Here is a 24,232-nt window from a genome sequence, read left to right on the forward strand (position 1 = left end):
AAACCTTTTTTTTTTTTTGCTATGTAATTTTATGCTAAATTCAAACTGATGGCTTGTGTTGTTTTCATGTTGCTATTTAAACTAAATGTAAGTGTCTGGAATTAGGACAAGGCGGTTTTGAATTAGTTAGAGGCTTCTCAACCTTGAGCAGCACATCCTTTCTTCTAGACAGCACATCAGAGCCAAAGAAGCAGGCTAGTAAAATAAACCTAATATAAGGAGGAAAGTATTTATTTCTAGTTGCTCTGATGTTAGGAAATATTGTTACGCCATCTGTCAAAAGCTTTCACAAAAACAATGTCAAAGGGCTCATAATGTTTGTACTCTTCATGCAGTCCTTTGTGGAAAATTATATATGACACTTTTCGCAATGAATTTCCTCTAGTAAAATAGCAATGTATTGCTAATGCCAAACACTGTATTAAGCTATACGATGCTTGGGACTATCATTCTGCTATAAATCAGATGAGTTCTTATTTTCTGTAAAATATCAACAGCTTTTTCTCATAAATATTATTTATGCCTAAACATGCATGTACAGAATGTATAAAAAAAGAGAGAGAGAGATAAAATTTTTCTATGGATGGGGATGATAGAATAATATACAGCTGGGATGGGGAACCTGTGGTGGGCTCTTAACTCCCATCATCCCTGACCATTAGTCATAATGGCTGAGGCAGATGGGAACTGTAGTCCAATAACACCCAGAGGGCTACAGATTCCCCATCCCTTTTAAATATTAGTTGGTCAGTGCAACACTGAACTATAACTGAAAGTGAAGGAGAAGCTGGACCAGGGAGGCACTGCATCTCAAAAAACCCGCATTCATCTGTGTCTAAAATTAGATCTTGCATATTTTATTCTATGGAGTTTGGGGAAAATATCTAATCTATGGGGAAAGTAGCACAAATTCAAATACCATTTTAGTAAAATTTAGTAGGCGATCAACCATATTTTGTGTAGTGAAACCAGAGCAAGTGTACATAGACAGGGCACTTGAGCTAATGCCTATTTAACTCAAGCCCATCGGGTTAGCTGGTTTGTGAATTGCAGCCTTAAATATGTTCAGCAGTAGTTGGAAAGGAATAGTTTATGAAGGCCGATGAAGGCAAATGTGCTCTGTTCAGTGGGGTGGGGGGTCACACATAAAATTCAAGTTCAAGGAAGAAAAATAATATAGTCTAGCACAGGGGTCTGCAACCCGCGGCTCCGGAGCAGCATGTGGCTCTTTTACACCTTTGCCGCGGCTCCGGGGCAGATACTAGCGAGGGGAGGAGGCGCATTGTGCGCCCCGACACTCCCCACTGTGGCGAGCGCTGTACTGGCTGTGATGTCGCATGGGGGCGGTGCGTGCATTAGTCACGCACCGTCCCGACGTCACCTTCCCGCCCGCCCGCCCACTACATTGTAAGGGGCATGTACGCTGGTCACTGCATTGAAAGGGGGCATGTACGCTGGTCACTGTTTTGAAGGGGAGTGAAGAACACACACACAAAAAAAGGTAACTTGTTAATTTAACGTTTATTTCTATGAGGAGGAGCAATTCTGAGGGGTCAAACAAAGAAATAATAAAAAAGTGACAAAAAAGTTATTTTTATAATGACGAGTTTTTTGGCTCCCAGTTGTTTTTTCTTCGGAAACGGGTCCAAGTGGCTCTTTTTGTCTTAAAGGTTGCAGACCCCTGGTCTAGCATGTGAAAATAGAACTAGCACAAGGAAACTAAGAATAATGCAATGAACCTAGGGGAAAAATAAGAAAAGATTATCTTAATATGTTAAATGCCTTTCACTCTTGCCTGCAATTTGTGGCACTGCTATATCTGGTCTGATTTGTAGTGTCTGGCAACCAAAGGGTGGCTAAAGATAGGAAAGTTAAATGTACTCTTTCAGGGTGGGGGATAAAATGTAACAAAGGTACACTGAGAATATGGAAATAGGATAGAAGTCTAGACAAATTCATAGGAAAGAAACTGTATGGCAATATTCTACTGGGGGTGGGGACTTTGCAGGTCATACTTATTAGCAATCTTTGTTTCTGCGTATAAGCGTACAAGTGTGTTTGAGTAATTGTATTTTTATTTTAGATTGCAGAGGAATGGCAACGAGAATGGAAAAATAGATAAAACTGCTTGAAACATAATAGGCCTAAATTGCAAAGGTCATATGTAAAAAGAGGTGTAAATTGGCAAGTGCCTGTGAGTCTGAGGAAGTGAGTAAGCCTGAGGGAGTCTAAGTCAATCTGAGGGAATCTACATTGGCTAGCACATACATGTAAGGCTTGGAAGAAAGCATAAGTTAAACCATCTGAGCCTTCCTCTAAATTTAGATGCCTTCTGGCAAAATTAAGAAGTGGTCTGTGTAAGATGAGACAAGCCCTTTCTCCCCAAGCCCTTCTCTTCACTTTTATTTCCATTAGCTTTAAGCTGTGAATAAGATATGTCAATTAGTCTTTTTTTCCCCCCTTTTAGGGTGACTTTCACTAGCATCAATAGGTTGAAGGCAATAACTACTGGATGGCAAAAAAATAATAATATCCCTTTGGTGAATACATCCAAGCAACAGTAAAACACTCTGTTTCTTTACTGACACCCTGCACCATACCACAGGTGGACGGAAAGGAAAGAAGAATAGGCAATAAACAGCTCTAGTGGGTTTAATACCGGTTGTGTTGGGGGTCAATAGAAAAGAGGTCTAAAGCAAAGTCATCATTTAAATTATCCAAAGCCAAACTGTACCCCACAAAGAGATATGAAGGAGTACAAAAGGGGAGGTTCTCTTATATTTAGGAAGCTGCTCAGCAGTATGTTTGCCAGAAAACTGTAAGGATGTCCCCTCCATCCAGGTTCATGAAAAGTTGGCTCTGGTAGTTTTACTTAACATTTTATACTGTTCTTCTTTTTAAAAAACAAACAAACAAACAAACTAGAACAGATGACAACATATGCGAGTGCAATAAAAGCAAACAAATAAAGTAATAGCAATAGCAACTGGACTGTGAATTGATAGCTATACCCAGCAGAGGGATGAGTGAAAATATATATTTTTTGGAGGCACCAAAAACTCAGCAGAATTGCTGCTTGCCTTATTTCTGGTTAGGGAGATAATTCTGCAAGCTAGTCTGCAATAGAAAAGGCTTTCTTTGTTGTCACTAGATTGACACTCACAGGTTCCAGCACATCTCATTCTGAGATCTTAAGAACTGGGCAACCAGATCCCAGGTTGTTTATATGTTTGGTAACTTGGTCTTGGTAGCAAATTGGTAACCAGTGGTGCACTTTGAGCAGTAGTTTCATACATTTGCTGTAAACAACTGAAGTTAGCAGATGAACCACTGCATTTTCCACAAGTTGCAACATCCACACCAACCTTAAGGATAGCCCCATGTAGAGCACATTGCAGTCTTGAGGTAGCTAACACATGAATCACTGCAGCAATGCTATCTGAAGCTGGTAAAGGACACTCCTAGAGCCCTCCAGTGGCAGTGATGGATTCAGAAGTGCCCCCAGACACCTACAACTCCAACCGGAACAGGCAATTTGCATAATTCTAACAACCAGATACAACTTGCCCACAATGCTTCCATCTTGCCATGATTTAGCATCAGCTGATTAGCCTTCACCCAGTCCAGCATTAGCAGGTGTAGTAGTCACCTGCTGATCTCTTGAATGAGCTGCAAGAGCCACTGGAAAAATGAATTCTCCATGAGTTTTTTCTGCCCTGCTGGAGATAACCAGGTCCAGTAATTTCCACAGGATCACTTAAGTCTTTAAAAGTTCCATTTTACAATTATTTTGGTATGCCATGCTGTGAAGAAGGCACAACAATTTAAAATAATAAAACCAGACCTCCATTTTTCATCTTATTTACCTGTACTCGGTTGCCATATTTAACAAATGCATTCTGTATTTTTTAAAAAATGCATAATGATCAGATGAAGAGAATCAAACTTTATAAATGATGGAAAATCCATCTTTTCCTTTGGGTTTTAATGTATCACTTTTAAAATTCTAGTTTAACAGCTTTTAAAATGCAGTCTTTGTTACAGATGGTTTACCGTAAATCACTCGTTTAAAATCCGAGTCTCCTATGTATTTCATTTAGCACCATTAGACTGTCAAGTTCTTGTCTTTTACTTTATAATAAAGAACAACTTACACCATTATACTCTGAAACAGAAATAGTATTGAGCTGCACATATCACATGTGCTAAATATAACAACCTGTAAAGGATGTTTCATGTGCTATTTCCTCCACAGATCAAATTCAGAGAGATGAAATCTGAACTTCCTTTGGATTTCGTGACAAGTCAATAATGGAACTGATACATGATCCTGTTACATTTTAGCAATAGGAAGGATGTGTGAATTCTGAAAATCAATTCTCTTAAATTCTTAGAAGCCCACACTTTATCCTATTGCTAAAAGTTCCTGCATATCTGAAACAGTTAAGCAGCTTGCTTGAAAGTCAAAATATATATTGAGGAGAAGTAGTAGTAGTAATACTAATAGTAGAAGTAAAAGTTGGAATATGAGAAAGAATACTAACAGTTTCTGAAAAATTAAACAGACTTTATTTTTATATAAAGTTTTGTATTCGATTTTTGTAAAGTGTTTTGGGCAAATAGCTGCGTATCAATTTGAAATTGGGATCTTTTCTGATACAAACCTAACTCCCAAATATTTATTTAAATAAAATGTATAAAATGGTATTTCTAAAAACATTTTTGCTTAAAGCAATTTTACATTTTTAAATAATAATAATAAACCCTACAATTTAAACATGCAAAAGGTTATGGGTGGTATCCAGTATTAGTCATAGAACAGGCCCACTGCAACCAATGGACTTACCGTAATTAAGTCCATTGATCTCAATGGGTCTATTACAAGTATGACTTAGTTTAAGTCATGAAGTTAAACTGATTGACACTTCTCCAACATTTCCAGATCAAAGTGCTGTGCCCTGAATCTGCACATCTTACATCTGCGAACTTCATGTGATTTGTTGTTATTCCAAATGGAACTTCAGGATTAACATGGATGATGGCTGTGCCAAACAAACAAACCTGCAGTAGGACCACACCCTAATGCTAGCACTTGCTTGAGATACTTCTTAATTAAGACCATTCATCTGTCTAGATACTTTATTCCAGTTCAGCTTCCTGTAATGGTGCTGGGGTATTGTTTAGCGATTTGGGGTGGGTTGTTGCTCTTATTGATATTAATTATTTTATCTTTATTTTAGATACTATTGTGATTTACGTGGAAACTGTTCAGCGTTTTGATGCTTCATTTATTGTTTATGACCACTCTAGTTATGTTTGTCATTATGTAAATTTTTAAAAATATTGTAAGCTGCCTTGAGCAAGGTTTGAACTATGGAAAGGTGGCATACAAATGAAATGTTGACTGAAAGTGTTCCAAGCCTAACACATTTTCTTGGAAATCAATCCCGTTGTTTTAATGGAACTAAGTACATTTTCTTAACATATTAATGCTGTTTTAGCAGGCTTGGCTGCTTCATACCTCCAAAGCATCAAGCCCCAGGCAGGTCATATAGGTCACCATCTGGCATGTTCCAACAGACTATTCTAACCTGGGTTTAGTGGTGGTGAACCAACTTAGAATCTGTGTGCAAAAAATGATTCAGAGCACCACTTTGTAATGGTACGAAACAAGCAAGGCACACAGCAATCTTGACAACTGGACTTCCAACTGATAGACACTGTTTTGTGAAGAGAGATGTATGACCTATGGATCTGATTGAACTGGCACCTGATTGAACCAGGAAAAACATTCCTCTTCTCCCAGGTCTTTGGCTAATTAAACAATATATGGCCTTTCGAACTGTGGGGGGTATTGTTTTTGTTTGGTATTATGTTATGTACTTTTGTGTTTTTATATTGTAAACCGCCTTGTGATCCTTGGGTGAAGGTCAGTACATAAATTTAATTAATAATAGTGTACTGGACTAAATGCATTGCCATAGAAGGACAAGAAAGTGACTATAAAATCACCATATTTCTACATAAGAGGTTTGTGCATTTGACAGAAAAGCGTGAGCTGGACCTGGATAAACCTAAACATCTGATGAAATGAAGTCTCCTCTTTCAACCTGCTCATTATTTTAATGAGCAGATTCTTACTGTTTCTTTCAAGCACACATATACTCTACCATGCACAGTGGAAAGGGTGGCTAATCTAGAGAGGAGCTATTGCAGCACGAGGAACTATTTCTAAATCACCAGTTATGGACTGATCTGCTGGGCACATCTGCTCACTGGCGTGGTGTGAAAGCACAGCTTCCTTCCCCTTAGTCAACAACTTGGTTAGTATTTAGGTCTCCCAGACTGATGATTTAGCAGTTGCTTAAATAGGTTGAGGAATATATGACCGCACATTGAACATCTCTTTGGGAGCAGGCACCGGAGGAAAAGTCTCTTAGCTGTATCTGTTTTATTTGGAGGAGAGAGAGGGCTACCGAACTCAGAGGGTGGGGGAAGAATATGATATGGGCGCTAAAAACAAGAGGCATTGTGTCAATGTATACAGGACAACAGTAAAAAGGTAACAGTTTGAATCAAAGCTTTTTTCTACTCAGGAGTCAAAACCTAAGCTCACTTCAATGCAGGTGGCTCCCCTAAAAATAAATAAAGTTGCACGGCATGTCAGTCGGTGGAGAATTTGCCTCACCGCTTTAAAATCAAGTCTGACATATATGTATATTTACACACACACACACACACACACACACACGATAGTTTTCTTTTCCTTGGAATAACGACTTTCTTTTAAATCCAGAGAAATAATGTGTTTGTGTATGTGAATATGTAGCTTAAACTGTATTTGACAGCCTCTCTTACAGGCAGCGCTAGCAGACATTTCCACTGGGACCAGATCTCACATTCCAAGGCCAGAGCTGCAGGAAACGGACACCGTTTCAGAAACCAAATAAAACATAAAAACCCATACCCCATAATTCTTGTGATCTTTCCTTCAAATGTGGTGGTTTCCTGACCCTCCCAGCAACACATTATAAAAAACCTCCTATATTGAAGAAGCAGGTGGAGTCTCCGCTCATTTACCAATGGACGGTCACGCAATTTATCAGAACAGGTAAAACCTGTCCATCGAAAGAAAAGAGAGAGAACTATGTAACTTGAAAACTGGGACATTGTTGTGGGTAGAAAGTGGATCGCCCACCCACAAGCTGAAGAATCTATTTATCAAACAGGGAAGTGTAAAGTCCATTTTCTTTTTTTCTCATTAACTCCAATGAAACATTGATTCTTAATATTCTGTCAAGGGCAAAGCAGATGTGACACAGAAGATCTATGAAAAGGATCTACATCTTAAAAAAACAATCAGAAAGCTTCGGGGAGCAAAGGGGGGGGGCAATGATTTGGATTCCAACCTCTGTATGGGGGTGGATTGTGTTTTTCCCTCATGCAGCTTTTGGTTAAAATGCTTCCCCCTCACCCAGCTAGCATTAGCCCAAGTTTCGATTGGGAAAATAGCATAATGGGAAGGGTTCCTATTCATTCTTGGAAAGTGATATTACTATTTTTAATCTTTTTTTTTTTACATAAAGAGTTTTAAAAGAATGTGATTTGTTTTATTAAGTTTTAGTGCTTATTCTAGGATATTTTCTGATAGATAAGTACATGACATGTGTCAGAGTTGCTTCCAGATCCTAGCTCACAGAGGATCACGCTAGCCAGCGATCATTAAATAAAAGTCTTTATTGAGTTACAGTTTCCATTCTCAAGCTGCTGCGTGCAACCCTACGTCTAATGGTTAGATCGGCGAAGCTCCATCTGAGTCTCCGCCCCTTGTACACCAACTTAATATCCTAGCCTTGCTCCACCTTTTCCGCCTGACTGTTCTTCTCTGGGTCCCTCTGCCCCCCGGGGTCTCTTCCTTCCGGGATTCCTCTGACGCTGACGCTGACCCCCCTGACTCTTCTCCCTCCTTTCGGCGGGCTTTAGGACCTGGCTCCCTTTCCGGGCTGCCTACTGCGCCACCTTCCTGTGCATTTGAACTTGGCGCGCGCGCCCAACCTTCCACCTTCCGTCTGACCGTTTCTTCGCTCCCCGATGGAGGTGTGGCCACTCCTGACTCGTGCCCTCCCCCCTGTTGTGAGCTGCCAGCGCTTGATCCCTGGCGCCCTTCCTCTTCCCTGCTCTCTGGCGGTGACGCTGGTCCCGATTTCCAACTGCTCCCCTCTGAGTCCCCTCTGGCTCTATCTTCCTGGGGTGTCCCCCTAGGCTCCCCCCTTGCCCTGGCCACTGGTGCTCCTTTCTGTGAATCTTCTGATTCACTGGAAAGACTCGGAGATCTCGGGTCGTCGTCATCACTCATCTTTTCTTCTGCCTCCTCCCCCTCGCTCTCTGTTTCCTCCCTTGCCCTTGCCTCTGCTCCTGAACCCCTGACATCCATCCCCCCCTCGAAGCCCCCTCTTCCCCCCTCCCCTCCTTCCGGTGCGGGATCTGGGTGCTGCCGTGTCAGGGGGACGAATGTCGGATACAGTTCGCTTCCCGTGGCGGGCCGCCATCCGAAGTCTTCCGGTTCTTCCTCCCTGCTCTCGTTGACGACGGTCACCTCCGCTTCCATCTCTGTGCCGCCGTGCTCGAAACCCGGGTCGTCCCCGAAAACGTCCATGTCCGTCTCTCCCTCGTTGCCTTCTGGAGACGTTGCTCGTCCTGGACCCTCCAGCCACCTTCTGCGGAACTGCTCCTCTGGTCGATCATCCCACCAATACGAGGGTTCTGAAGCAGATCCCGAGGGTGACCCCTCCGGGGAACGGGCGTCTCGTGTCGGTTCCTCGTCCGAGTCGAACCCCCGGAACGTGCTGGCTGAAAGCGTGGGCGTGAAAAGCCAGTCGTCGAAAAAGTCTGCTGGCATTGGCCTATGTGGGAAGAGGGCATGAAACTCTTCTTTGAGCAGAGGTTCGTCTAAAGCGTAGCCCGGCACCCAGCTGTTGGCACTGGCCGGGGTGCCCTCCTTGGCGAGAAGGTATTCTACCCCCTCTTCCCCCCATCTGGAATCCAAAATCTCCGTGACTTCGTTGATGCGCTCCTCCTGTGCCACTCCCCCTTGCCCGGTTCTCTCTCGGAGCGGACCCGGTGCCGTTCCTGGTTCCTGAAACCTGTGAGGTGCCTTGTAGGGAGTGAGCACCGATCTGTGGAACACCGGATGCATTCTGGAACCCTCCGGAAGAGCCAGCCTGAAAGCCACCGGGTTGACCTGTTCTTCGACTTGGTAGGGCCCCAGTTGTTTATGCCCTAGTTTCTTCTTCGCCAACGACCTGGCCGGCACTGCGTGGGCTGCTAACCAGACCCAGTCTCCCACATGGATCTCTTCGCCAACCCTTCTGTGTTTGTCCGCTTGTACCTTGTATGCGTGTTTAGCCAGCTCCAGGTGCCGCCGCAGCTGATCGTGGACCTCCTGCAACTCCGACGCGAACGCATCTGCTGTCTGCGGCTCCCCCTCCCCCATTCTTTCCAGTCCCGGGAAGGTTCTGGGGTGCCTCCCGTTGTTGGCGAAGAACGGCGTGACCCCCGTGGACACGTGCTTCGTGTTGTTGTAGGCGAACTCGGCGAGAGGCAGGTAATCCACCCACGTCGCAGGCTGTTGATTCGCATAACATCTCAGGTACTGCTGCATGATGGCATTGACCCGCTCCGCTTGCCCGTTGGTCTGCGGGTGTCTAGCCGACGCCAGGTTGATCTTGACGTTCAGGAAGCCCATCAGCCTCTGCCAGAAGTTTGAGATGAACTGTCGCCCTCGGTCGGACAGAATAGACCGTGGCAGACCGTGAACCTTGAACACGTGGTCTATGAACAGTTTGGCGGTTTGTTCCGCCGTGGCCACCTTCGCACACGGAATGAAATGTGCCATCTTGGAGAACAAGTCCACCACCACCAGCACAGCCGTCTTGCCCCTCGAGCTGGGCAGATCCGTGACAAAGTCCAGGGCCACTCTCTCCCATGGTTCGAACGGAGTTTGCAGCGGTTCCAGCAGTCCGGCCGGCGGTCTGTGCACTGGTTTGGCCCTCTGGCAGGTGTCACACCTCGCCACGTAGTCCGCGACTTCCCCTCTCATTCCGGGCCACCAGAAGTCTCTGGCTACTAATTCCACCGTCTTCTCCTTGCCAAAGTGCCCGGCAGTGGGCGCGTCGTGCAGCTGCTGCAGTACCTTGGCGCGAAGTTCGTCTCCCGGCACGTAGATGGCCCCTTTACGGATGAGCAAACCATCTCGCAGCTGGAACTCATCGGTCGCTGCCGTGCCCCTGTGCACCTCTGCCATCTTTGCTTGCGCGAAGGAGTCATCCTGCAACGCTCGTCGCACCGCATCCAGGTCAACTGTTGCCGCCGCGCACACCCACACTGTCGGTGCGAAGATGTGCATGGCGGCCGCTGGTGTTGCCTCCTCCAGATACTGTGGCTTACGGGAGAGAGCATCCGCCATGATGTTGGTGTCCCCCGGGACATACTCTATTCGGAAGTCGAAATTCGCAAAGAACTCAGCCCAACGTATCTGCCTCTGGTTCAGGAACTGTGCCGTGCGCCAGTGCTCTAGATTCTTGTGGTCCGTGCAGACCTGCACCGTGTGCTTGGCGCCGATCAGGAAGTGCCTCCACGCTTTGAACGCTGCATGAATGGCCAGCAACTCCCTGTCCCAGATGGTGTAGTTCTGTTCGGACTTGCTGAGCTTCCTTGAGTAAAACGCTCCCGGCCTCCAAACCCCCTGCGGGTCTTTCTGCAGCAGGACTGCTCCCACGGCTCTGTCCGAAGCGTCTGTCTCCACCCTCATCGGCCTGCTGGGGTTGACATGAAGCAGCTGCTCTTCCGACGCGAAGAGACGCTTGAGTGCCTGAAAGGACTGCTCCGCCTGCTCTGTCCAGATGAACTTCTTTTTCTTGGAGCTGAGCGTGTCCGTGATGGCCGCTGTCTGCATCGCAAAGCCTTTGATAAACTTGCGATAGAAGTTCGCGAAGCCGACAAACCGTTGGACCTCCTTCTGGTTGCGTGGGCTTTTCCAATCCAACACTGCTCGGACCTTGGCGCTGTCCATGGCGAGCCCTTTATCAGACAACTTGTAGCCCAGGAAATCCACCTCCGTCACGTCGAATTGGCACTTCTCCAGCTTGGCGTAAAGCCTATGTTGCTGTAGCCTGCTCAGCACTTCCTTGACGTGTCTGTCATGCTCCTGCTGCGATTCCGAAAAGATCAGGATGTCATCCAAGAAACAGACGCACGTCTTGTAGAGGAGCCCCGCCAACACGTGATGCATGAAAGCTTGAAAAACGTGGGAGCCATTTTGCAATCCAAAAGGCATAACTCTATATTCGTAGGTGCCCAGGGGCGTGAACATGGCTGTCTTCCACTCATCTCCTTCCCGCATGCGAATGAGGTTGTATGCCCCTCGCAGGTCCAACTTGGTGAACACTCTGCCCTTCCGTACCTTTGCGAGGAGGTCGTCGATTCGGGGCATGGGGAAGTCCGATGGCTTGGTCACACTGTTCAAGATGCGATAGTCCACTACAAGTCTTTTTTGGGGCGTGTCCCGCTTCTTAACAAAGAATACCGGACTGCCCCCCGCTGCCTTGGACTCTCGGATGAAACCGCGCTCCAAATTATGATCTATGAACTCTTTGAGTTCCTGCAGTTCGTCCTCAGACATGGAATACAGCTTCCCTTTGGGCAGCGCCGCCCCCGGCAGCAGGTCAATTTTGCAGTCATATGGTCTGTGGGGGGGTAGCCTGTCTGCCTCCTTCTCGCAGAAAACCTCCAAAAATTCTGCGTACTTGTGGGGAACCGCTTGCAGCGTGCCTAGCTGCCGCTGTGACTCCTCTTCCTCTCCTTCCTGCCTGGGCACGATGCAGTGTTCAGCGCAAAAGGAAGAGCCGAAGGTCAGCTGCCTCTGGTACCAAGCCAGCGTCGGGCTGTGCTTGTCCAGCCAACTCATGCCCAATACAATGGGCGTGTCCGATAGTTGAGTGACATTGAAGCTGATGATTTCCCTGTGATTCCCAAGTCGCATCACCATTGGTGGCGTCTGCTTCACCACTTGCCCCCCTAGCAGCTCCCTGCCATCCACCGTGACAACCTGCAGGGGCAGCGTGGCAGGCAGCAACTGTATAGCGTGCCGGTCGACAAAGTCCTGCCCTATAAAGTCCGCATTGCTTCCGGAGTCAATGGTGATTGGCACGTCCATGGTGATTCCATTGGGCAGCTGGAGCGATGCGGTGAGCCTCACTACTGGTTTGGGCGGGAGGGGGTCCATGGGCTGTAAAATCTCTGGGGACTGCTTCACTGACACGTCTGGCTGGGCCCCAGTGCCTCTTCCTCCAACCAGACTCCGTCGTTTCCCTGCTGTGGTTGTCCTTGCTGCGTTGCTGCAGTTACCATTGCTGAGGCTGCAGTGTGCTTGTGGAGCCTCTGGGGACACTCTTTCGCCATATGCTGTGGATCATCGCAGATGTAACACTTCCTGTTCCCTCTAGGAGGCTTCGCTTTCACTGCTGCCGGTGCTAGGGCTCTGGCTGCTGACTGAGCCCTTGCACCTCCAACCTCCATAGGTTCCGCTCCTCCTCCTGGCGGAGGCGTGGATTGCGCACGCGCTGCTTCTCTGGGAAGGAAGGAGGAGCCCCTGGCTGGTTCGCGCCCTCCACGCCCTTCGCCACTGCTCCACGGACGTTCTTCCAGCCGCACCCCCACCGCCAGCGCCCTCTGAACGATCTCCTGCGTGGTCCGGGGTCTCTCCCCCCTCGCAATTTCATCTTTAACCGAGCCGTGCAATCCCTCCCAAAACAGGTCTCTTACAGGAGCCGAATCTCTGTCCCATTCCAGAGCACTGACCAAAGCGAAAAAGCGGGCATGGTACTGCCTTACGCTGGCCCTCCCTTGCTTCAGTCCATGTATCTGCTGCCGAGCAAGATCCACGTCAATGCTTGATAAAAAGCACCCATCCATCGCTTTAATAAAGGCATCCGCATTTTGGAGCGCCGGATCCTTATCTCTCCACAAATTGCGCAGCCATGCTTTAGCATCTCCATGCAAATGGGACATGATGAATCCCACCTTCTCTTGCTCATCTCTAAAGTCTTTGTTCAGCAGTTGCAGTGCACACATTACATCTGCTCTAAAGTTGGGGTACTGTTGCAAATTCCCATCGAAGTGAGAGACCAGACCGCCTGTTCGTCTCCCCAACCCAATCCCCTCCGGTTTGGGTGTCAGTTGCCCTTGCTTCGTAAGCACTTCCAACCTGACCTGGAGATCCCTGTAGGCGGCAGCTGCGTCCTCCTCTCTCTTCCTGGATGCAAGAGCCTCGGCATTCAGTCGCGACACTGCTTCTCTGAGTTCCGCTATCTGCTGTTCGGCCGTCATGTTGTCTGCCGTTCGTGAGCTCGCTAGTAGGCACCCGCTTTCTCTCCTCTCCGCGAGGCTGTAGATGCCCACAATTTAGGAGATGGAGCTTACTGTCAGAGTTGCTTCCAGATCCTAGCTCACAGAGGATCACGCTAGCCAGCGATCATTAAATAAAAGTCTTTATTGAGTTACAGTTTCCATTCTCAAGCTGCTGCGTGCAACCCTACGTCTAATGGTTAGATCGGCGAAGCTCCATCTGAGTCTCCGCCCCTTGTACACCAACTTAATATCCTAGCCTTGCTCCACCTTTTCCGCCTGACTGTTCTTCTCTGGGTCCCTCTGCCCCCCGGGGTCTCTTCCTTCCGGGATTCCTCTGACGCTGACGCTGACCCCCCTGACTCTTCTCCCTCCTTTCGGCGGGCTTTAGGACCTGGCTCCCTTTCCGGGCTGCCTACTGCGCCACCTTCCTGTGCATTTGAACTTGGCGCGCGCGCCCAACCTTCCACCTTCCGTCTGACCGTTTCTTCGCTCCCCGATGGAGGTGTGGCCACTCCTGACTCGTGCCCTCCCCCCTGTTGTGAGCTGCCAGCGCTTGATCCCTGGCGCCCTTCCTCTTCCCTGCTCTCTGGCGGTGACGCTGGTCCCGATTTCCAACTGCTCCCCTCTGAGTCCCCTCTGGCTCTATCTTCCTGGGGTGTCCCCCTAGGCTCCCCCCTTGCCCTGGCCACTGGTGCTCCTTTCTGTGAATCTTCTGATTCACTGGAAAGACTCGGAGATCTCGGGTCGTCGTCATCACTCATCTTTTCTTCTGCCTCCTCCCCCTCGCTCTCTGTTTCCTCCCTTGCCCTTGCCTCTGCTCCTGAACCCCTGACATCCATCCCCCCCTCGAAGCCCCCTCTTCCCCCCTCCCCTCCTTCCGGTGCGGGATCTGGGTGCTGCCGTGTCAGGGGGACGAATGTCGGATACAGTTCGCTTCCCGTGGCGGGCCGCCATCCGAAGTCTTCCGGTTCTTCCTCCCTGCTCTCGTTGACGACGGTCACCTCCGCTTCCATCTCTGTGCCGCCGTGCTCGAAACCCGGGTCGTCCCCGAAAACGTCCATGTCCGTCTCTCCCTCGTTGCCTTCTGGAGACGTTGCTCGTCCTGGAGACGTTGCTCTCTGTTTCCTCCCTTGCCCTTGCCTCTGCTCCTGAACCCCTGACAACATGTCTCATGGGAATCTGATAATTTTTTATTCTTTGGCAGACTAGGTTAAAAAGTAGTCATACAGAAATGTATGCCTCTTTTTGTCACCTTTCTCCGTCTTCATTTTCCCCTCGTCCAGCACTATGGCTATTATCTGAATTGCCCTCTAGGAAGTTTTGGTCTTTAAATAAACCCGAAAAGCAAGAATCTGTGTTTTCAGATGTCCTTCATCACTCCCGATTGGGCCCTAAAAATCCCTTTGCTTTAAAGCCAAGTGATAATCACAGTTAATACATAAATAAACCACCACAACAATATAATCTGAGAAGGTAGGATTTTCTGTAGGCAAGTTAAATAAGTATATATTGGATTTCTGCAAAACACTCTTAGGTGGAGCTTCTGTTGCACCAGAATTGCAGTTAATGCAGAATGCTGCAGCTCGGATTGCTATCAGGAGTGAGACCATGTCAGCCTGCTAAGAGTTCTGCACTGGCTGCCAATTTGTTGCACAGTCTAGTTCAGTATGTTACTTACTGGTATTATATAAAGATCGCTGAGACCTACTCAATGGAACACTCTATATGTCTATTGACACCAGGCAAGTGCTTTCGCTGTATCCTTTTCAGCACCTGCTTAAAACATTTGTTTATCCAGACATGTGGGTGTTGATGTGCTTTAATCTCTTTTTGGTCTACTGTTAATTTCAATTACCTCTTAAACCTGTTTCCTTGTTTTAACTTTTGTATTGATCATCTCAATATTTAGAGGTTTTATTACAATAAAATGGTGTGTGTATGTGTGTATATATTAAAACAAATAAGTAAATAATATTAGCTACCATGAAGGCCTAGAAGCTTGCTAATTTTTTTATTAAACTTCTTTCATAAAAGGCTTTGTGAGTTTGGGACATTTGCCACTCTTTTCATACTGTGAAGACCCATCTCTTCTCTTTAGCGCTTAGTAGCTGGTGTATAGCACTACTGAAGTAGGAGCATTGGAAATTGCCTTATTATATTGACACAGAACTGGTCCACCTAGCTCCGTATGGCCTATATTAGTTTCTTCCCTGTGGCGCAATGGGTCAGTGCATCTGGCTGCTAACCAGAAGGTTGGTGGTTCAAACCCACACAGGGATTGGCTGTGGGTAGGATTCCTGCATTGCAGAGGTTGGAAGAGATGATCCTTGGAGTCCCTCCCAACTCTCTGATTCTGTGAACTGTGTGCTCCCATATATGGTTAGACTACAAGTCCCATCATCCCTGGCCAATTTAGCCAAAGGTTGTGGATAATGGTAACATCTAGGGAAGTTTGAAGAGTGTTAATCTACATTGACTTGTAGCAGCACTCTGGGGTTTCAGGCCCTGGAGATGGCAAGGAGTGATCCTGCTGGGATCTATGTGCAGAGCATGTGCTCTACCTACCGAGCAACAGCCCTCCCCTGGACTACCACGCAAGTAAGTGGTTTTGAAGGGAGTTTATAGAAAAAGGAAAAGAAAGACAAATGTGCAACACTTTAAGCTAATTTAGTACAACTGCTATCCACCTTTAAAAAGCAAATGAAGAAGCAGAAGCAGAAGAAGCCCAGCTCTTTGCATTCCAGATTTCCCTGGAGGCTGCCACAGCTATATAGCAAAGACAATTTAAGAAGCATCTTTGTCTTGGCAGTTCTGGAGGCTTCCCCCCACCCCTCTTTTGAGAGCTCCTTTGGTTCTGTCATATCTCAAGCTATGCAGCAAAAATATGATCAATTACTCCTCTGCAGCATATTGAATTGAAACCTTTGAAGAATTGCCTCTGGGAAACAGAAATCATCTCATCATGCTCTACTCTTTTTAAGAAGAGACATGAAAAACACCAAGAATGTGCTGTATTAAGTGCCATTACGAAAGCAAAGGCTTCGTGCACATGCAACTTCCTCAAGCTGCATCAGTGTTGTTTGGTGTGGGATGTAGGTGGCACTATGGTCTAAACCACCGAGCCTCTTGGGCTTGCCGATCAGAAAGTTGGCAGTTCAGTTCTGCGCCATGGGGTGAGCTCCCATTGCTCTGTCCCAGCTTCTGCCAACCTAGCAGTTCAAAAGCACACCAGTGCAAGTAGATAAACAGGTACCACTGAGGCAGGAAGGTAAACTGCATTTCTGTGCGCTCTGACACTCGTCATGGTCCTCCATGCGCCAGAAGCGATTTAGTCATGCTGGCCACATGACCCAGAAAGTGTCTGTGGACAAACACTGGCTCCCTAGGCCTGAAAAGAAAGATGAGTGCCACACCCCATAGTCGCCTTTGACTGGACTTAACCATCCAGGGGTCATTTACCTTTACCTTATATATTATCAGGAAAAGGTGGGGGGGTTAAGAGAGAGAGAGAGGTGAGCATTAAACACAGGATTAAGGGCAGAAACAGGAATGGGGCAGGTGAGCATTATCCACCAGTAGCAGTTGACACCTGTTTTTAATATATATTTGGAGAACTTCCCTGTTTTCTGAAACTGTTCTCCCTATTACAGCACCAGATCATCCCATTTCGGTGTCCACTCTAATATTTCCTCTCACCTTCATTTGTCAAGAATGTTAGCTGTTAGCTGAATGTGAACTGACACACCAGAACAGTGTGCATTTGCAGAGCCTGTGAGCGCACAATAGAAAGTGGACCTGTCCTCTAGATGCTGGCCTGAAAACATTTGGACATGCTGCAGCCAAATCACCTCCACGTCTTGACTCAATAAAGGCACCACCTTGCCATCTATGAATTAGTTACTCGCAGCACTGCACTTTTTTGTAACCTTCCCATTCATGTCAAAAACCACACTCAACCTAAAGTCAAGCATTCCCTTACATCTCCCCTTCTCCCTCCCTTTGACAGGCTTTGGACAGAGCATAAGGACAAACGGGGGTACTATTTCACTTAAGCACCACCCATCCCCCACGATTTCTTCCCTCTTTCCCCATGTCTCCAGATTTCCAGCTTCTACCACTTCAGATTCCTTTTGTTCTGAACACTGAAGCATAACCATGTAGCCACTCTTGGCTGCTTAGCATCTCCTCTCTTCCCCACCCCCTCGCCATCTCTCTCACTTCCTTCATCCTTTCTGGGACAAGCCTTGAGTAAATTTGCCTTTTATTTTACTTTCTCAATAATAACTTCCTGTGTACTTTGATGAATGTGGCCATTTCTGTGGTAGACGTACTGGACTGGCAGCAGCCAGTATAGAATCAGGGCCACTTAAAGGAGAGAGTAAAGATTTTCCTAGCAGTTGCATAATCCTTCCCAGCAGTCATTCACATTTCAGAAGCAGGTTTCAGACATGTATAGAACTGCATGTCCTGAACATGCCTGACAGCACCCTACCCTGTGTCACAGGTCAACATTATCACCAGTTTTGTTTGAATTGCTAGAATTAATAGAGTGTGCGTATGGAGGGATAGGGATTTATTTAAAAAACAGGACTGGAGAAGAAGATAAATGCATTCATGTTGTAAATGCTTATAAAACTTTAAAAAAAAACCAACAACCCACAGAAGACAGGATGAATGTTAAAAGGACAATCTGAAAATGCATTTGTTCTATTCTGGCAGACACGGAACTGAGCTCATTAATTTTCCATGGCTGTTACAATGTGCTAACTGATTTTATAAGTATCTGTTTCAAAGATAACATTGATGTTATCCAGTATGTATATGCATAACATAAATGTCATGTTAGGATTTTATTCTGTTCCACACATTATCATGTCTACTTCTAAATGAGATAGATCTGGTCTGAGGTAATTGCCTGCACTTAGAACTCCATTAATTTATTTTCCATTCATACCTGTCTTTCAGTAAGATCCAGGTTTACTGCTATCTCATATCTCCGCAGCCTGGTGAGGTAGTTGTGGTGAGCAAACTCTGCTTCTAATTCTCTGATTTGCTCTTTGGTGAAAGCAGTTCTTTCCTTCCTTGGCTTACTGTTGACTTCTGATTTGTAATTTCCCTCTTGAGAATCTGAAATAAATGAAAGATCAAATCAGGAGCCATGATACGTTTATGCTTTATTAGGAAGCAAACATTCAAGGTGAAAATATCATTTGAGATGGTATTGTACAGATAGGATTCAGAAAGTATTGGTATAGGCAGGAAATGTCATGCAGGCGGTATTCTGTCAAATTCATGGGTGCTTGCAATGCTACAGCCTACTGAAGGCACAAGTGGTGCATGGTTGACTCCCCATGTCCTTCTTATGTACTGCAGGTACAGCTCTGGCTGCTAGAGGCAAACACCTTGAATCACCTACACAGATGTCTTTACAAATATATCTCAAATAACCATCATGCAACCACCATTCAAACACACCCTGTTTAAAATGGGGAAGAGGTTTTTTTGTTGTTCGCGTTCTTTGCCATATGCAATACGACTGGATGCAATGATTAGCATCCCGCTGTTTTATGTAAAGGTCATTTGGGATATGTTTGAAAGAAGTTTAAACTTGCAACATTTAAATATAAGATTGTTCTAATAGTTTTTCCTAAGCATTCCTCCAAAGAAGGGCTCTATAACCTAAAATACATTGGGATTGTGATCACTTTGGATCAATGAGTTGTCTGCCCATTTTATATTCTCTTTTTACACCAGGCAAGATACCTTCTACTATAAAATAACTTTCTCAATGAAGCAATGTCATAAGAACGGCACCTCCCTGAAGGCCTTTCCCATATTAACATTTGAAAGCTAGCTCATTGCTATTTGACTATTATTAGCTGACTGCCGCTGCTTGAATGAATTGGGATTTTCCTACATGGACATCACTGCCTTGTAGGAAAAACCATGTCCCCTATGACATGTGAAAAATACATACACATTTATTTTTCCACATGTATTTTCCTACACATAAGAATCATGTGCAAAGTGGCCCTAAAGCAAACTATGACCCATGTATCAGATTACCCTGCCCGCCCAAATTTTATATCCATTTGTTTCTAATCTTGGCATGCTGCATGCTGTAAATCCAAAATTAGCTAGCGTTCAGCATGAGAATCACTAGTCAACTTTTGGCTTCATCAACCATCTTAAAAATGTCACAGATAAATTCACACTTCAGCTGCTGATTTAAATAGAAACCTGCATCAACTTCCAAGCAGACAAGCTCATAAGCAGTCTCTTTATGACTTTCGCTGAAGGATGAGTCACTGTCATGCCTGAGATGGCCTTGTTGGCCAAAGAACACCATAACTACAGCAGATCTTATAAGCAGACAAGAATGGTTTGGATTATAACCAGCTCCTATGGAGGGTAGAGTGAAAAGGGTTTAGTTTTCATTGAGAACTTCCAGTAATCATTGTCCCTACTGCCAAAGTCACTGGAAACTTCTATGAAAGAAAATTCATAGGCCTGTCTGCTGATATACATCTTAAAATTAAAAGAAATGTTGAAAGGCAAACAGGATATAAAAAGACAAATATAACAAACCTACCAATACAGCATGTAAAATGCTTATTATGAAGGCCAAAGAATGAAATTCAAAGGAACTCTGCACCTCGCCCCCCTCCCTAATGGCACGTACAAATAGAAAGCTTACCATAAACTTCCAGGAAATGCCAGTAGGCTTTGGCAGTGCACCAAGGCAAGGCAGTTCCAACAGTGCAGATCAGCCTCCTCGAATGGCTGCCTACAAGCCCTGAGTGTGCAGGTTTGCTTTGGGCATCATGATCCTTATCTGTCCTGTAGCTGCAACAACTGCTATGAGATCCTATGGGAACCAAGGAAGGCAGAGCTGGACAGCTCCACCCTGCCTGCCTCTAAAAGCCAGCGCAAATATGTGCTTAGGAGCTGACAGACAACTTTGTTGGCCTGAGGGAAGAATGACAGGAACAATCATAGCCCCATCTTCCTCTTCATTCCTAAAAGTTCCTTGTGTTTTAGTGTCTTTGTAAAGGCAGTCCCCTGTGCTCCATTAGTCAATACTTTGTTGCAAGATGCAACAAAGCCTGTTGAAGTTAGGAAACAGGTAAGCCTGCACCAGCCATTATTTGAGGACGTCTCTCACGAACAGCTGTTGCAATCTGCACTTTATCCTGGGTTGCATTTCTGGTTTGAGAATTATTTATGGGTGTTTTTGTTTTCTTTTAATCAGGGGAGCAGGCATTTGATTAATTGTCCTGTCGTATTTTTTCCAAATCTCATGCAAAGCATATTAAACACCATTGCCATCCTGAATCTTACTATTTGAAATGGCAGACTTATTTACTTAAGAACAGGTGCCTCCAGATTTTACTTTATTTTATTTTTATTTTTGTGTGTGTGTTGTTATAGGCAACATGGTGCTCTCCAGAAATTGTCCCATCAGCCCCAGCCAAGATGGCTAGTGGTAAGGGCAATAGGAACTGTAACCTAGTGTCTGATGGAGAGCAGCACATTGGCCATCCCTGCCATAAATGGATCTACATATGTGGAAAATAAAACTCCAAGGTGGCTGTCACCGATAGAAGCAAAAGCTCTGAACAAGCTCAATATGGAGGCCAAATGGCCAAAATATTGGGAAATTCTGGAACAAGACGGAGATAGACTGAAATTGCAGAGTTTTGAGAAATTAAAAAACAAAGTGTGAGATTGGCTTCATTATTATCAGATAATGGAGGCATATAATTTGGATAAGAAAATTGGTTTCCAGGTGGAAAAATCAAAATTAGAAACAGAACTATTAGAACCCAAAACTAAGATTTTGTCAAAGATGTATAACTTGCTGTTGAAATGGAATACTCAGGATGAAACGGTGAAATCTGCTATGATTAAATGGGCACAAGATGTTGGACATAACATAATGATGGCTGACTGGGAACAGTTATGGACCACAGGTATGAAGTTTACGGCATGTAATGCCTTAAGAGAGAATATTATGAAAATGATATACAGGTGGTACATGACCCCAGTCAAGCTTGCAAAAATTTATCATTTGCCCGATAACAAATGTTGGAAATGTAAAGAAACTGAAGGTACATTCTTTCACCTTTGGTGGACGTGCCCAAGGATTAAGGCTTTCTGGGAAATGATATATAATGAACTGAAAAAGGTATTTAAATATACCTTCTTGAAAAAACCAGAGGCCTTTCTCCTAGGCATAGTCGGTCAATTGGTGCCAAAGGATAGAACTTTTTTCATGTATGCCACAACAGCAGCAAGAATACTCATTGCAAAGTATTGGAAGACACAAGATCTACCCACTCTGGAAGAATGGCAGATGAAGTTGATGGACTATATGGAACTGGCAGAAATGACTGGCAGAATCCAAGACCAGGGAGAAGAGTCGGTGGAAGAAGATTGGAAGAAGTTCAAAGATTATCTACAGAAATATTGTAAAATTAATGAATGTTAGAATGATGTTGGATAGAAATTAAGTGGTTTCCAGCTGTAATGCTTTAAGGGAATATGAAAAATGGGTTGTTAAGAGGTAAAAATCTAACGTTACTATTTTAAGACCAAAGATTAGGACAAATAAAGAGGGTAAGGATTTGCTGAACCAACAAACTGAACTGGAATACAAAAAAGGGAGGTATGAGGAGGTCCGGGAAACAAGCTAAGGAAAAATAAGCAATGGAAAAATTGAGTGGTTTTTAATCATTTTTATTTTGTATTTTCTTTTTCTTTTTCTTTTTTATTGTAATATTAAAAAAAATCTTAATAAATATCTTATATAAAAAAAAAAACCATAAATGGATCTACATATGAGTGATGCATTTCCAAGCCTTGTGACTGTTATTCCAGATGAGAGACCTACTGGTAAATTCAACCTCCTGGTACGGTCAGCTAGGGAATGGGATGGGTTACAGTCTTCTGTCTGACCTGAACTTACTGGTTCAGATGGTCTCTATCTCAAAAAGGATATTGTAGAGCTGGAAAGCATGCAGAAAAGGGAACCAAAATTATCTGGAGCTGGAGCCCCTTCCCTACAAGGAAAGACTACAATATTTGGGGTTTGTTGTGGGTGGGTGGGTGGAGGGGAGCGGACTAAATCTTGATGTCATCCAGTGAACTTATTGTCAGGAGATTCTGGACTGACAAGAGGAAGCACTTATTCATGCCACCACATGACATGCAATTGATTTCTGGAATTGCCTGCCACGAGATGCAATGATGGTCACAAGGCTTGATCATTTTGAAAGGGGATTAGAAAAATATGAATGGAGGATGCAGTCTCCAATGGATACTAATCATTGTAGGAGTTTATGGAACCTCGCAAGTTCAGAGGTAGCACATCTCTGAAACACAGTTGCAGGTGAGCATCAATGGTAAAAGGCTCATGCGCTAGAAATAGCTGGGTAACCAGGATGCTGGACTGGATGGGTCAGCAGTTCTGCTCCTTATGCTCTAGCGCAAGAGTGGGAAAATCTGTGGCTCTCCTGGTATTGCTGGACCTCCAATCTCTGGCTATGTTGGCTGGGGTTTATGGGAACTGGAGTCCAAGAGCAGCTGGAGGGACTCATGTTCCCCACCCATGCTCTCACAGTATGTCACATTCCTAGATTCTGCTCTGACTCTTTAGTTCGTGCAGCCTGCCATTCTATCTGCTTGCCCAGGCTGTACTTGCCCTGCCCTGCCCAAAGGATGGTCCACTCAGTTACACTTGCCTGGACTGTGTTCAGTCTGCCCGCTCCAGCGTGGATAAAAATCAATGGGTTTTTTAAAACAAAAATGGATTGTTTTATTTACATCGGATTTTTTAAAATTTAAATTGGATTTTTAAAATAAAATGCTTTGGGCAGAAAAATCTTTCTAAAGATAGTTTTCTATTTAAGTTATATGATAGTCCAAAGGCTATTCACCGGGAAATAAGGATTTGTTTTAAGTTTTTCATGTGTGCTAAAACTCAGTCTAAGTTTATTAAAAAATATATGTTTAACCACATCAGTTAACAAACATGGATACATGTGCTATAATGTTATTGTTTTAGTTAAATAAATTGCTTAAATTGTTATTAAGGAAATGATTGTTTTTCTTCTACCAATAAAGTACAGCAGAAAATATAAACAGTTAACTTACTAAACCTCACAATTATTTCATCATTATCTGTCTATGTATTTCTAATAGTATAACCAAATCAGTAATTTTTGAGATAACTGTAAAAACTACTCTGAAAATTTATTATTCCAAAAATGAAACCTTCCTCTGATTGTAAATATCAACATTACACCAGCGAGAGTGAGTCTTTCTGTAAAATTGTTTAAATCAAGTCTGACTCGTGATTTAAATCATGATTTAAATCGATTTGATTTTAATCAAATCCACCCTGGCCAGCTCTGCCACCTACCCCCCTGCACAGCATTGCACACTTTTCAGCATCTTGCACGAACTGCTTGTTTGGGAAGGCTACGTGGCTGGTGATAGCTTTGCAAGTCTGAAGCATTTTCTCAATGATAAATAAACTGCTAGTTGGACAGTTACTACAGTTTGAGTGGTTTGGTTGTCACTGAAAAACGCTTTGCATATTGCAAGCAAGACTATTAAACTGAGTTGCATAGCTGGTCACATTTTGTTAGCCAGAAAGATCTTGCACGAGACCTAAGCAACAGGGGAAGATTCGCTATTCATTCTTGCCATTACTGGATAGAAACTATGCCGTAAAACCTTTTTGGCAGCAGTCCTTCTATCAGCAGCAGTAGCTTTCCTTGGCAGACTGGCATATGGGTAAAGTCTGGGTTGCAGTTTTATT

At 44.8% G+C, this 24,232-nt stretch overlaps 1 protein-coding gene across 1 annotated transcript in view; it reads right to left on the reverse strand.

The window, feature by feature from the left end:
* The window catches only part of MEOX2 (mesenchyme homeobox 2), a 72,447-nt gene that overhangs the window by 1,868 nt on the left and 46,347 nt on the right, over positions 1–24,232 (reverse strand). The window contains exon 2 of the mRNA XM_080975052.1: positions 18,362–18,534. Within this exon, the coding sequence (XP_080831178.1) occupies positions 18,362–18,534 (173 nt within the window). The remainder of the gene's footprint in view (positions 1–18,361; positions 18,535–24,232) is intronic.

The sequence above is a fragment of the Podarcis pityusensis genome, assembly GCF_964106645.2.
Source record: "Podarcis pityusensis genome assembly, chromosome: 12".
Classification (NCBI taxonomy): domain Eukaryota; kingdom Metazoa; phylum Chordata; class Lepidosauria; order Squamata; family Lacertidae; genus Podarcis; species Podarcis pityusensis.